The following is a 15,961-nucleotide window of genomic DNA, read 5'->3' as shown; positions in this document are numbered from 1 at the left end:
TCTCTCAAGGAAGCCCGCCTATAAAAACCCCGCGATGCCCTTCCCACTGAATAGTTGAGAGAGAATATCACTCAGTGTCTGGATCTCCCGAGGAGGACTTCTTTTCATTTCGTTTGTAGCACTACTTGAGAGCTCAAGGAGGAAGAAGGTAGGGAAGGCTCGAGTTTGAGAGTGAGTGTCTGTAGAGACAATTTTTTTTCAAGTTGAACCTTGAGTCGATACTTGAGTTTATTGAGTTTTTTTTTTAAGATTTGAACTTTAATATGATACTGGAGTTCATTGCGTTCATTATCGTTTGTTTTTTAAGTTAAAGATTAAGATGGTGCTCGAGTTCATTGCATTCTGTTTTCTAAAGTTAAACCTTGAGTGGATACTTGAGTTTATTGCGTTCGTTTTTTTTAGATTTAAACTTTAATTGGATACTGGAGTTATTTGCGTTCATTATCGTTCGTTTTTTAAGTTAAACCTTAAGATGATGCTAGAGTTTATTGCGTTCTATTTTCTAAAGTTAAACCTTGAGTGGATAATTGAGTTTATTGCGTTTGGTTTTCTTTATTGATTTAAACTTTAATTGAATACTGGGGTTCATTACGTTCATTGTCCTTCGTTTTTTTTTTTTTTTTTTTTTTTTTTTTTTTTTTTTTTTTTTTAAGTTGAGCCTTAAGATGATACTGGGGTTTACTGCGTTCGATTTTTTAAAGTTAAACCTTTAGTGGATACTTGAATTTATCACGTTCATTGACGTTGTTTTTCTTAAAGATAAACCTTCAATGGATACTTGAGTTTATTGCGTTCATTAACGTTTTTCTTTTAAGATAAACCTTAAGTGGATACTAGAGTTTAGTGCGTTAATTGGCGTTTTATTTTATCAAGTTGAACCTTAAGTGGATACTGGAGTTTATTGCGTTCATTGAAGTTTTTTTTTTCTTTTTAAGATAAACCTTAAATGGATAGTGGCGGTTATTGCATCCATCAGCGTTTTATTTATCATTTTAAACGTACGTTCTATTTTTTCAAGTTAAACTTCAAGTGGATACTGAAGTTTATTGCATTCATTAAAGTCTTTTTTAATTAAACCTTAAATGGATACTGGAGTTTATTGCGTTTATTATTTCAGTGTCAATGACCTTATATGTCAGGATGCCAAAAAACCGTAAATCAATCAATCTAAACATCTTTATGGAACTTCACTACAAAAACTTATCGATTAAAACTCATTGTAGAGACATTCAACAGAAAAGAAAACTTAATTTTTTTGAATGCTATTATTTCATGAAATTGTGTGATACAACAGTACATTGTAGAAAAAATGGGGCAAAATGAGTCTATAGCAAATGTACATGAAATTTACGTATATTTTCGTTAGTGCCAAAACGTCATTATCCAATTCTAGTTAACTTAATTTTCCTATGATAATATGAACTAAAGCCTTTAGTATTATTATTTTTTCGTTCCTAGTTTCAAATAAAATCAACGAGAGGAATCATCTTCGAGCTAAATTCTTAATGGATGTTATCAAAATATATATATCTGTATTTTAGTCCTGACCAAAATTGCAAACATTATCCATTACGTATAAGAAATGTTTCTGCTTTTATCCCTAACAAGAAAGCTAAGTATTTTATTTTGTTTATAAGAAACTTTTCTGATTTTTATCACTAGCAAAAAAGGCAAATATTTTATTTTATTTATAACAAATGTTTCTGTTTTTATCCCTACCAGAAAGCGCAAACATTGCCCCTTACGTATAATTTTTTTTTTTTTAGCTTTAACAATAACCTGAAACCTTTCCCTGTACGTATAATAAATATTTTAGATTTATTGATAAGCGCAAACATTGCCCCTTACGTATGAAAAATGTTTTTAATTTTAGTTTTAACATTAAGCTCAAACATTTTCCTCTACGTATAAAAATTTTTTAATTCTATCAATAAGCGCAAACATTGCCCCTAACGTATAACGATTTTTTTTAGCTTTAACAATAAGAAAAAAATATTTACTCATACGTTTAAGAAATTTTTTCTGGTTCACCATTGATTTAGTGGTTAAAATACGATTGTGGCAGTAGGCATTGACTCTTTTATTTCCTTGGATCTAAACCATGTTAAGATGAAGTTTTATATTGAAATGAAAAAAAAAAATAAGATTACTCACGATTACCAACAAGACATACAACGATTACCGTTAAAGTATTCTATTTTCAAATGCGTAACTATAATAAACCGGGTTCATTTAGGGTAGAGCATGTAATGAACTTAAATTGAAAGTTTTTTTTTTTGAGTTATAAATATATACTGAAAACCTGAATTAACATTGCAAAAGACCATTATAAGACATTTATATTCTCTCTCTCTCTCTCTCTCTCTCTCTCTCTCTCTCTCTCTCTCTTTCAATGCCAATAATATTCAACAAGTACAGAGAAACAATACACTCTTACTCAACGAAAAAAAAATCTTTTAATCATTTTGCCATCTTCTCTCTCTCTCTCTCTCTCTCTCTCTCTCTCTCTCTCTCTCTCACAACACCAATAACAAAATTCAACATACTGTACACACAGAAACAATATACTTTTTTCTAAGACAAAAAAAAACTTTAATCCTTTTTCCATCCGTAGTATAGGTTCTCTCTCTCTCTCTCTCTCTCTCTCTCTCTCTCTCTCTCTCTATATCTCTCTCTCTCTCTCTCTCTCTCTCTCTCTCTCGCACAACACCAAAAACAAAATTCAACATACACAAAGAAACAGCATACCCTTTCCTAATACAAAAAAAAAAAAAAAAAAAAAATTAAGATTTATCTTAGTAACAGCAATAACAAAATTCAACTTAAACACAAAAACAATATGCTTTTTTCTAAGACACACACACAAAAAGAAAATTATTTCAATAATTTTTCCAGCGCCATGATAGGCTAAGTAACATCCTATCTCCACTTACATACCAGTTATCAAACATACTACAGATATGGAGTTTCGTCCATAGTCTATACCGTTAAGATTCCCTACAAGACTCGAGGGAAGGTCGAGGGAGGTCAGCAGGGGGTCACATTTTTCTGAACATCAAGGGGTGACGTAATATGATTCCACTGTCTGTCTACTCTCTATGGCATAGCAGCGCCGAGTTACGTAAAGCGGGATTTACCAGTTTAAAGGTTTAAAAGCTGTTCATGAATTGCAGAGGCAACGGACAGGAACATTGCCCTATCAAGCAGGACAATGCCCTAGAGACTGACCATATTTACATGTGATCAGCGCCCAACCCCTCTCCACCCAAGCAGTGCCAGGCAATGGCTGCTGATGACTCAGCAGATAGACCTATAGGCTGACCCAAACCCTCCCCCCTCTTTAGCTCACAAGAATGGCGAAGTTACAGCAACCAAAGGAACTAATGAGTTTGAACGGGACTCAAACCCCAATTTGGTAATCACCAGGCAAGGACGCTACCACCAGGCCACCAGGGTTTGTGGAACCCGCTTGTCGAAGAAGTGGAATCAGACATAAATGCATAAGGTTTGTGTACAATGAAGTCTTACCCACAAAAGTCAGGCGAGAACAGACTTTCTTCAAACCGTTCGACGAACGTGTTCGATAACCAAATACCTCGTTCACATGTTCGAATATCACTTCAAACACTGTTCGAATGTGTAAACCCGCCTTACGGCAGGTCAAGTCGGTTCTGGAGGTGAATGGGAAGAAGGAAAAGACAAACCGGACCTCAGGACATGTTTGTTTAAAAAAAAAGAAAACAGAAAAAAAAAAGTCAGAGCTGTATGGGAATTCGTTTGTATGTTAAAGATCTTGTTCATAACGGACTGAGTGAAATTCGTTATTGGGATAAGTAAGAAAAAATAAAAGATATAAAGGAAAATTAGTTGTAATTTGATGAAATTTTGAATCTGGTCTTTTTTCAAATTAATTTTTTTGTGACGGGTTAACTTTTTATTCATAGCGGTATATGAATTCGTTTGTAGTGTATATTTAAGATCTTGTTATGAACGAAATAAGATAAGTTCGTTTCTAGAATACATTAAAGAGAATCATCAGTAGAAATCATACGGTTTTGATAGCCGACAGAATTTAGAATCTAATAATTTTTTTTTATCTAAATGAGCCAATCAGAGAGAAAATACTCTCTGGTAGTTCAAAAAAAAATCTATTAGAGCTCATCAAAACCTAAAACAAGTAAAGTGTGAAAATGGAAATCTATTCAATAAAACGAATATATACAAAATTCAAGAAGTAAATGCTAAGATGAAAAACAAACAATCACTCTTTTGAGTGACAATTTTCTCAGAGGTGTGACCAAGAACAACAAAATCGTAACCCAGTCTCGGGTGTAACTTCAACATTATTCGAAAGAATGTTCTTGCCAACGCCCTCTTAAAGAAAGTCTCTCTGATCGACAAATACATCAAAGACGAAAATACAGAAAAGAAGAAAAAATAAAAACAGAGACAGTTACATTATCCGGTCAGAAAAGGTTTGGATTAAGGAAATGTCGAAAGCAGCTGAATAATGCAAGGTTCTTCCTCTTTTTTTTGTTAAAGTTTTTATAGTTTATATAGGAAATATATATACTTTTATGTTACTGTTCTTAAAATATTTTATTTTTCCTTATTTCCTTTCCTCACTGGGCTATTTTCCCTGCTGGGACCCCTGGGCTTACAGCATTCTGTTTTTCCAGCTAGGGTTGTAGCTTAGCAAGTAATAATAATAATGATATTTCTTCGTTTCTCTAATGGTGCTTTCTTATACAGTTCTCCAACTGTAGACTGTTTATGTGTGGTAGCCAGAACTAAGCAAAGCGATAATCATCATATTAATTTTTAAGATATACCTATAAACATTGGAGTATTAAACGGACTGGAAAAATAAGTTAAAATATTCTAGATGCAATTTACAGTACTGATACAAAACACACACACAAAAAAAAAAAAAAAAAACTAATTTATATACAGACAAAAAGGGATTTTCAATCAAAGCCTGCACAGAGGTTCGTAACTAAAAGTTAGATCTTCAACTGTAATGGAGGCAAAACTAGGCAAATTGATAATTAACATATTAATTTGCAAGAGGTAACGTTTAACAGTATAATATTTAACAATGGTATAGGAAAATAAGTTCATTTATTCTGGACGCAATACACAGTACTGTTATAACCCATATAAAAAGTAGTATATTTATCAAGAAAAAGGACTGACTTCTTGACTCGAACGCAATGCAGATTACCGTTACAAAAACTAAAAGCTAAAAATGAATTTAACAGAATCTATCTGTTGACCTTTGATGTTTTAGAGGGAATTAAGATTTATTTCATGTCTACGATACACTTTGAGATGCAATTGTCTTCTTTCAAAATTATTCAATGATGGAAAAGCTTAATATTTTATTTTTACTCTTACAATTTCACTATCTCTTTATAACATACTCTAGAAAAAAGGTCTCTCTCTCTCTCTCTCTCTCTCTCTCTCTCTCTCTCTCAGCAGAGGAAAAGTTTCTGGTTTCTTTAGGCTATTAGCGAGATTGGTTAGCGAGTCTTTAGTACCCTTATAAGGATATTCACTTGCGGTACTTCCATGAATACTGGAATACTGGATTTGCACACGACAGCTTCGGTTAAACGCAACGATGGGAATGTAGAAAAGGTGTCCTGTTATGGTGGCCAATGTGGTAACGTCCCTGACTAGTGAACGCCAAAATTTGTTTCGAGTCCAGCTCAAACTCTTTACTTCCTTTGGTTGCTGCAACCTCACCATCCTTGTGAACTAGGGATGTGGTGTTTGGGGGAGCCTATAAGTCTATCTGCTGAGTCCTTGGTCCTACCTTGGGTGAAGAGGGGACTTAGGCGCTGATCATATGTATATATAGTCAACCTCTAAGGCATTCTCCTACTTGATAGGGCAATGTCACTGTCCCTTGCTTCTACCATTCATGGCGGCCTTTAAACCTTTATGTGTCCTAGTGAAATGTGAATCAACTACTACGATGATTATAACTTACGGAACTCATCACTTCATATGCTAATGGAAAGAGGGACTTTACGTCTTCTTTCAAGCTTTAAAAACTATAAAAAAAAAATAAAGGAAGAAAGGCGAGAGGCGATAGAAGATATTCCCGCCTCTTCAAGAGAGAATGGTTATATAGGTTAAGAAATACAGAAAACCATGATTTCATGAAATGATAGCACGGTGAAACCTTGCTACCATAATGAGAGAGAGAGAGAGAGAGAGAGAGAGAGAGAGAGGTGGTAAACTAAAACAGTATAAAGCGGTAAAAGATTACTGAAGATAGAGCTATATAACCTTCTTCGTTTTATTTCTATTGCTCCATTTGTTGATGAAATAAAATAACCCTTATACCAACGATGAACCTTGTTGGAACAAAGCTTTCTTCTTAAATATAATAAATACAAAGATGGAACTATCTCAAGAACAAACAGAATAAACAGAACGGAAGAACATCTATAGAATAATAATAAAAAAGTTTCTTGATCACACTACCCTCTGTATATCTTGATTGATAGTTGGCTACAGGATGTTCACGCTTATACGCTCGACTTGTGAAAGCTGTTAAAAGGGTATTATCATGGTAATTCAACAGTGGTACTGCGAAGTACTGTAGTCTCTCTCTCTCTCTCTCTCTCTCTCTCTCTCTGAGTTAATTCAAAAGTGGTAATGTGAAGTACTGTAGTCTCATCAAAAACTCTCTCTCTCTCTCTCTCTCTCTCTCTCTCTCTGAGCTAATTCATACAGTGGTAATGGGAAGTACTGTTGTCTCCTTAATGCCAGTCTCTCTCTCTCTCTCTCTCTCTCTCTCTCTCTCTCTTGGAACTAATTCGTACCGTGGTAATGCGAAGTATTGTTGTCACATTTAAGTCTCTCTCTCTCTCTCTCTCTCTCTCTCTCTCTCTCTCAGAGCTTATCCGTTTTCTCCCTATAACTAACATAGATAACAGCATCCGACAAAGAAAAGAGAAAAGGCTCTTTGAGTTAATACCTCCAGACTCCGATAGGCGGAACCACTCTAGAGGTAATTCTACGGGTATATTCTTTCCCTGGGCATTAACCTCGACCTTTCCACTGCATAAATACTGAGGCCTTCCACCCATCGGGTTTCTTAAGGGTCGCGTTCAAGGAAGTTCTGGCGCGTTCACCAGCATAAAGAGGTGTTTCTCCCATACACTGGAACCGTTACTTGTGGATCCGTGCGTTCTTCCGGTCAGTGTGAAACGCATCGGGTATGCCAGTAAAGATGTAAAATATCATTAAATGGTCATCCTTTCTGAGCTACACTGTTAAGAATTTGCAGTAAAAAATGGTAAAAATCTTGGAATAAATCTTGCAGGATATTTGCCGTTTTAAAAACGGATATATTGATGTAAAGGAATGATATTATGGTCAACAACCCGTAAAATATAATAGCGAAGTACGGTAAAATTACGGTCGCCTGTATTTTACTGAAATACGGGTGATAACAGTCTATTTTTACGGAGAATTTCCGATTAAAACTGCGGTTTTTTAACAGTAAGTTACAACGCAAATATGATTTATGATTTTGAAATTATTTTTGCTTCTCAGTTTCTCGCTATGCAAATCAAGTGCATTAAATGTTTAGCATCTCTGAGTAAACAGGATTTAAAAATATCTTTGCTTTTTAATATCTTAACAGGCGATGCCTAAGCTCTATTTACACTTGCACAACGCCAGCAGCCTCAGGCTTATGCAAATTAATTTCTATGTTCTTACCGCTAGTTTTGTCTGTTGATGCCTTAGGCCCATGTTCACCCACATAAACATGCCCGTTCATTCCTCTCCGTCTAATAAGGAAGCTCCTAAAGAAGTGGGTCAGTGGGAAGAGGTCGGGACAGCTAAGTCTTTCGTAATATCCCACTTAACAGAATGAACAATAAAGTCTTCGGAATTCTGTGTTAAGAGACGCTGCTTAATTCGGACACATTAAATGAATAAAATAAGTCCATCTTATTGATTAGTTTCATAAGTTTATGAAGATATGCTACTTTATTTGGATTTTTACTTAATTTTTTTTTTTAATTGCTTGTATTCGTTTTGTGACAATTGTTTCATGGAATGATTTCTTTTTAGCGTAGGTTGCTTAAATTGCTTAATTAATAGACGAATGAGATTAAAGAGAAGATAGAGCAATATTTGTTAACTTTTTCAAAAACCAGAATTGATAACAAATACCCTAGTTTTTTTTTTTTTTTTTTTTTTTTTTTTTTTTTTTTTTTTTTTTTTTTTTAAAAAGAACTTTGCCCGTTTTAGCAAGTTATGAGATACTGCAGTATAGTATATGATGAGACAACATATCAACATATAATGGAACTCAATTGAAAATAGTTGAAGACGGTATACGAAGGACAATATGTAGCCACTGCGTATATTTTAGTGTATAGATTTATATATTTTTTTTCTTGCCAACATATGAAAAATTACGCAAACGTTTATTAAATATATTCTTCCAACAGTTTCATGATTATTGTTGCTAAAATGTTAAAAAAAAAGTAATAAAAATAATCTTTGGATGAGCACTCAAACGAGGTATGCCCTCTAAATAGTTAAGAAATTAACCATGCTAACCGTATTTTAATCAGTCATTTATTAGATTCTCCTAACAGCTTCATGAATAATATTGCTAAAACAAATACGTTAGAATAATCTTTGGATAAGCAAAAAGAGCACATAGACTTTATAAATATTTAGGAAATTAACGACGCTAATCCTGTATTAATTCGTCCTTTATGTGAGCGCGCATGCGCGAATGTACGAAAATATCCTACTAAAATATCTTTTATTTTTTCCCATCAACTAAACCAGTTCTTTTCATCTCTCGTTTCCCAGGGAGCAAAATGAGACCGCGGGCTTATATCGTATTACTGGTGTGTCTGGGCCTCTCTGTGGCCACACCTCCTTCTTCGTCTGCAGAGTCAACTTCTTCTTCACCCAAGAAACCCCTTCACCCCCACCCTCAGGATAACTCGAAGGTTTTCATGAAGAGAGACTTCAAAGGACCGGTAAGAATACATTTCGTGTTTTTTAATTTTGTTAAGTATATTTTTTTCTAATTTTCTTCAATGGTATATTTCATTTTGTGGTATTAAGGGTGATGATTTATTAAGTGGGGTTTCTTTGCTTATTTTTTTTTATTATGTCGTTACAGAAGAAACTGTTCTTCCTTTAGAAAAAAAATTGTACATAGCAAAGATTTACATTCTCAATAATTCAGGAGACAATTACATTTCTGCTAAGACAAATTATGACAAATAATTTTTGCACAGTAGAGCAAATATATCCTTCTAAGGACTAGGTCTATAAACTGTCTTTATAATATCAATACCAATGGGATTGGCAGATCAGACCTGCCAAGGCCTATAGAAAACACGAAAGGGGAAGTGGAAGGGAAAAGAATGGGCTTTAAGATTGGGCCTACCTCCTATAGAAGGAAATGCTCTTGGAAAACAGAAGCAAGTAATGAATTCCTAAGCCTAAAATGAAGCTTGATTTGAAACGAGCTTGAAAATACTTAGGAGGAAATATAATACTCGCACAATTTTCTTTGACGATTGGTAGATATGCTGTTGTGGAAAATTTTAATATAGATTTTAGTAACTCTCAACTTAAAGTAGGCCTATTGGAACTTCTCAATCCCAGATAAAGACATATTTAAAAGTTAAGAACCTAATCTTTAAAATAATCACTGATAAACGCATAGAATTCCTGACAAGGAAATATGAAAAAACGTATAACTAATACGTACACTGTTAAAAAATAACGTAATTTTAATCGGAAATTCTCCGTATAAATATAGTGTTCTCAGCCGTATTTCAGAAAATACAGGAGACCGTAATTTTACTCTATTATGTTATTATCTTTTACGGGATGTTGACCGTAATATCACTCCTTTACGTCAATATATCCATTTTAAAGCGGTGAATTCCTGACAACATTTGTTACAGGATTTTTATAGTTTTTTACAGCAAATTGTTAACACGGTATTGAATTATGCAACTATCAATACATTCAATGCCTGTCTCATGTAATATCTGACATGAATTAACTCCTGATCTATTCATTCCTGACGCAGGAAGCAGGACTTCCCTTAGACAGCTATGCCGCCCCCGTGTCAGACAGCTACGCCGCCCCTCACGTAGATAGCTACGCAGCTCCTCCACCCCAGGGTGATAATGGATACTACTATTACTACCATCCTGTCGAAGAGGAAGGCAGTTACAAATACGGAGGATATGAAGACGATAAGGGCTGTTTTGGCGGTAAAGTAAGTACAGAATTTCACCTCTATAATTTTTCCATTTTTTATTTCTGATAGTTTTATTGTAGATAATTCTCTCCCTCTTTTAGTCTAGCTGGAGTCAGATTGCTTTCTTGATACTACGCCTTTGCTGCTGTCTATTGGTTTCTAGTAACTTCTGTCTTTAATATCTATCTATTATTGTCTACGTAGCTTCTGATGTTTCCCTAATATATAATTCTCCCTCTTTAAGTCTAGCTGGAATCAGAATGATTTCTCGATACTATGCCATTTTATCCATTTATTATTGTCTTCTTAATTACTGTCTTTCGCTCATTATCTATATTTATTATTGTCGATAACTGGAAATCTATTGGATGCAATATTGAAGTAATAATAATTCATAGTCTCGCTTTGTTGCTAAATGAAATCTTCTATAAATTCTGTGAATAATGAAACTATTGCATTTACCAATTGAATTGGTAATTTTCCCTGTACATGAGACAAGATTTTATGCTAAACATTTACGGGCACCTTTCTCGCTTTTCTGACGATTTAACTAAAAATAATTAAGACAAAATTTGCATTAACCCTTTTACCACCAAGGTATTTGGAACTTTCCAACCCTTAACCCCCAGGCGTTTTCTTTTTCAAGCACATATTGCAATATATATTTTTTTTAAATTGCTCTAATAGCCTTAATTTACGTCATAGAGAGGCCAGGTTGGTCTCATTCTTTTGGAAAATGCCTGAAGTTTTTCATAAAATTATAAATAATTTGCAATAAAATGTAAATAGCTGGTTTTAAGCATACATACCTCCATAAGTAAACAAAAGGTCTTAATCCAAACTTGCATAGTGTCCATTAAGGGGCCGTTGTTCTCTTGATAAGACATTTGGAGTAGACTCAGACCAGATGATGCAGTAGATTTTGTGAACTGTAGGTAGAGAAGTAAAAAATTATTAGACAAAAAAAAAAAAACAGAAAAATTAGGTGTTTAAACTGTATTTAAAAATAAGATTCAATTTGAATAACCTTAGATGTAACATTCTTCAATATTGATGTAATTTTATGGCTGTTTTCAAGTCAAGAAATTAAGCCAGAGTAAAGCTGACAAAGAATTCTTTTATTTTTTTTTATTTTTTTTTATTTTTTTTTTTTTTTTGTAAATTCACAAATAGTTTTTGTAAGCTGCATTTTATTCATGATTATATGAGGCACAAGGATATACCAGACGAGGTTGAGACACTATTCACCTTTATTCAATTGAATTGTGAAAGCAGAATTATTCTTTTATTACTAAATTGAAAAATCATTCGATACGTCTTGCTGTTTCTAATTCGTGTAATACAGTTTTTCTCTTATGAATATATAAATTCTCTCTCTCTCTCTCTCTCTCTCTCTCTCTCTCTCTCTCAGCTTACACACCTACCCCGACATACAGTAGCCGACCTACCAACTTTTTCTTTCTCTGTTTACTGTGTAAACAACCACTCTCTCTCTCTCTCTCTCTCTCTCTCTCTCTCTCTCTCTCTTAATTCTTCTTCCCAGCCTACATACCTACCCAAACAACCCGTGTCCCACCCACCAACTCCTTGTTCTGTTTACTTTATAAACAGCCTTACAGCGCCTTTCTGTTTACCAAGACCCCATAGCGAACAACTCTCTCTTTAAACAATGTCAACCACCTGACAATTCTCTCTCTCCTCTCCCCCCAACAGGCATTACTGGCTCCACTCATCTTGATCGACATCTTCGTAGGAATCCTAGCAGCCGAAGCCATCGGACTCATTCCAAAAATCGAGCTGCCTCCTATTCAGATTCCAGCCCTCCCGGCGCTACCTGGATTCGATTTAGCCAACCTGGCTAACTTGGGTTTAGTTAAACCCGAGCTCATCGGCTTAGATAAACCTGATTTATTGGGTCTTGATAAACCTAATATTTTCGGCAAGAGTAATAAAGATGAGAATTATACCTTGACGGATTATGTTCCTTGGGGAGTTATCGGCAAGGTAAGTCTTTTAAGTTTTTATTTAATTTCCTTGATTTCGAGCTGTTTGTCTTTTGATTTTAGAAAAAAAAAAATATTTCGAGCTGTTTTATATTTATTTTTTTAGTTCAGTCTTTGATATCTTCTATACATATTCTTTTTAGACTTTTATCGTTACATGAAAACGTTACTAAATTGCCTTTATGAGATAAAGTTCGCGGCTAACTTTGAAGATATTATTATTATTATTATTATTATTTTTATTATTATTATTATTATTATTATTATTATTATTATTATTATTATTATTATTTGAAATAAAAGAGTAATACATTGATATATACAAGTGTAGTCCATGATGTTTTTATTTACAAATTCACCTAGAATTATATGGCATAATGGATAAAATACATGAGAATATATATATATATATATATATATATAGATATATACATATATGTATATATATACATATGTATATATACATACATATATATATATATATATATATATATAAAATCTAAATAGGAGAATGTCTGTCCCAATCAATGACATAATTAAATCATTACAAACATTTTCAGCTGACAACTGTTGTGTCAGACGCAATTGAGACAGACGAATGCTCAGCCAGACTGGTCTGCGAGACGGGCAAATACGCCGAAGGATACGACATGATGCTTGGGTAAGAGATAGAGAGACAGAGAGACAGAAACACAGACAGAAACACAGACATATTCTAATATCATTAGCAAGATTGTGAGGGTAAGAGACAGAGAGACAGGCAGAAGCACAGACAGAATTCTAATATCTTTAGCAAGAGCATAAGGGTAAGAGACAGACAGACAGAAACACAGGCAGAATTCTAATATCATTAGCAAGATCGTGAGGGTAAGAGACAGACAAAACCACAGACAGAAACACAAGCAGAATTTTATTATCATTAGCAAGATCGTGAGGGTAAGAGACAGACAAAACCACAGACAGAAGCACAGACAGAATTCTAATATCTTTAGCAAGAGCATAAGGGTAAGAGACAGAGATACAGACAGAAACACAGACAGTATTCTAATATCATTTGCAAGAGCGTGAGAGTAAGAGTAAGAGACAGAGAGACAAAAACACAGACAGAAACACAAACAGAATTACAATATCATTAGCAACAGCGTAAGGGTAAGGAAACACAGACATAAAGACAGAATTCTAATACCATTAGCAAGAGAGTGAGGGGAAGGGACAGAGAGACACAAAAACAGACAGAAACACAGACAGAATTCTAATATCCTTATCGAGAACGTAAGAGTAAGAGACAGATAGACGGAGACACAGATATAATCACAGACAGTATTCTAATATCATTAGCAAGAGCGTGACAAAATCGCATAGCTATATATCCCACTGTTTACTTTTCTAACATCGTTATTTATCTTCTACCTTACAGAGTGATGGAAGTCTTCGCGCCTTTAGTGTACCAAAATAAAATCAAGATTTTCAAGGACTCGGCTCTGAAGAAATCCAACTGCAAGGTTTACAGATGTGGTTACGTCGATGGAAATGAGCTTTGATAGGTTGGAAATAGGTTGAACATGATGGTTGGAGTGAGATGCTTTGAATAGTGAGCCACGTGATGGATTTTTTCATGTGGATTGACATTGATTTGTGGTTTTGGATTACACCCAATTTTGTGAAGTTTCGTAGAATAATTCAAAGTAAATTGAACATTCAAAGTGTATTAATTAACGGAAAACGTGAATTTCAGACCACTAAAGATTAATTTTTTCAAAGCTTCTTAGTGTAATTCAAAGTAAACTGTGCCTCTAAAGTATACCAATTAACGAAATGCGTTAATTATAAGCGACGAGATGAATAATCATAATCATAAGTACCTCGTCACTAATCATTCAGATATTAATTAAGAAAATAAATCAATTGAAAAATCACCTCTCTTTCAAAGGCTCAAATATTGCTCTTGTTTCAAACACTAAAAAAAACATTTTATTTTTATAGTTTTTTATAATTATATTAAGACATGGCTGCTAGCTCCTCGCCATTCTATACCATAATTGCCCTCCACCATAACCAATTATGGATAAAGTAATTAGCTCAATGCTAATATCAACTAGGATATGATATCATTTAGGTATGGAACCTTACAAACATGGAGAGATTCTTCACTACAAGAATCCCTAACTTATTTATTTGATTATTTAACTTATGATCATCTTATTTATTTGCAATATTCATTTACCTCCTGTTTACAATATCAATTATCTCATCATCTCACTATGACTTGACTTAAGATGATTTTGTTTTTCGAGACTGACTCAAGACTCTTTCACTTGGAATTTTCCCGTTTGTTGGAGCCAATTGGACCGACATTTCAACTCAAAGATCTCAGCTAATGAATAAGTGTATGTGTGGCTTTTCTCTTTATATATATATATATATATATATATATATATATATATATATATATATATATATATATATATATATATATATATATATATATATATATATATATATATATATATCATATATATATATATATATATATATATATATATATATATATATATATATATATATATATACATATATACTGTACATGTGAATTAGAGACCTAGTATAGCACTGACATATCCGAAAACATATATGTACATACGTTTATATACATATCATAAGCGTTTCATTTTTGTAACAATTCAGCATTTAAAGGCTATTTTGCAACTAATTTTTAGTAAAATCCTGAAGTTTTAGACTTTTTGCAGGTAGTCCAAATTTGGAGTAAAAAGAAGAAATTATCATATTGCTTTTGATGATAGGGAATAAACATTAAAAATGTCTCGTAGACCTAATTAAAAATTATGTTTACGTTATCCTGTTATCAAAATATTGTATTTGATATTGTAGTGATTGTATTCTGGTATCAATGGGAATTCATTCTTTGACGTAAGACTTATACACTTTTTTTAAGCTCAACAATATTGACATAAACTGACTGCTGTGTTGTTTGTTGTTTAATTGTTTTTGTAATTGTCCTCATAACTTGTTACAGTGCCATAATAAAAAGAAATGTTATTTATTAGTTTTGTTAGTATCCTATTTCTTTCGTTTTTAAGATGAAAGCTAAGTGTAACTTAAGAAATTACAAAACATAGTAAACAGAGGAGCAAGACTGATAAAAGGTGTCCCACCTCGAGAAATATGACTCCTATACTAATTGATTTACACTGGTTGCCTACTAAAATATGTACAATAACCAGTCAAGTATTCAAAATATCTATCAGGATGCCAGAAAACCTCAAATCAATCAATCAATCAATCAGAATATCTAAGAGAGTTGCTACATACTGTGCAGCCAACAAATCATGTTGACACGACAAAAGTTACAGATGGTTTCAGATTATTCGAACCTACTATGAGATTCAGGGCCTCTGTAACACGGTTTTTTCGCAATATTTTTTTATCTATGAATTTCATAAATATAACGCTTCTTCAGAATGCACATTATATCTACACATAAATTTTGACTATATTCTGCATTACGTAGGCTGAATAAATTTGGTACTTATAATGTAAAAGTGACTTTACTCAGAGAAAAGGTTTCGAACGCACTCGTTACGTAACTTATGACGGCATTTCTTCCCTCTTTCTCGATCGATGATTGGCTATACGTAACGAAGGCTATACCTCTGCCAACAATGACACA

The 15,961-nt window shown here is 33.5% G+C and overlaps 1 protein-coding gene across 1 annotated transcript; it reads left to right on the top strand.

The window, feature by feature from the left end:
- Positions 1-58: 58 nt before the first annotated feature.
- On the top strand, positions 59-14,211 carry LOC137629117 (uncharacterized). Its single transcript, XM_068360389.1, has 6 exons — positions 59-148; positions 8,854-9,026; positions 10,097-10,288; positions 11,984-12,274; positions 12,834-12,934; positions 13,691-14,211. The coding sequence occupies exons 2-6, from the start codon at positions 8,862-8,864 to the stop codon at positions 13,812-13,814; spliced, it is 873 nt and encodes a 290-aa protein (XP_068216490.1). The 5' UTR covers positions 59-148; positions 8,854-8,861; the 3' UTR covers positions 13,815-14,211.
- Positions 14,212-15,961: the final 1,750 nt, after the last annotated feature.

Source organism: Palaemon carinicauda, chromosome 37 (assembly GCF_036898095.1).
Source record: "Palaemon carinicauda isolate YSFRI2023 chromosome 37, ASM3689809v2, whole genome shotgun sequence".
NCBI classification, from domain to species: Eukaryota; Metazoa; Arthropoda; class Malacostraca; order Decapoda; family Palaemonidae; genus Palaemon; species Palaemon carinicauda.
This window is presented reverse-complemented; position numbering and strand designations above follow the sequence as displayed.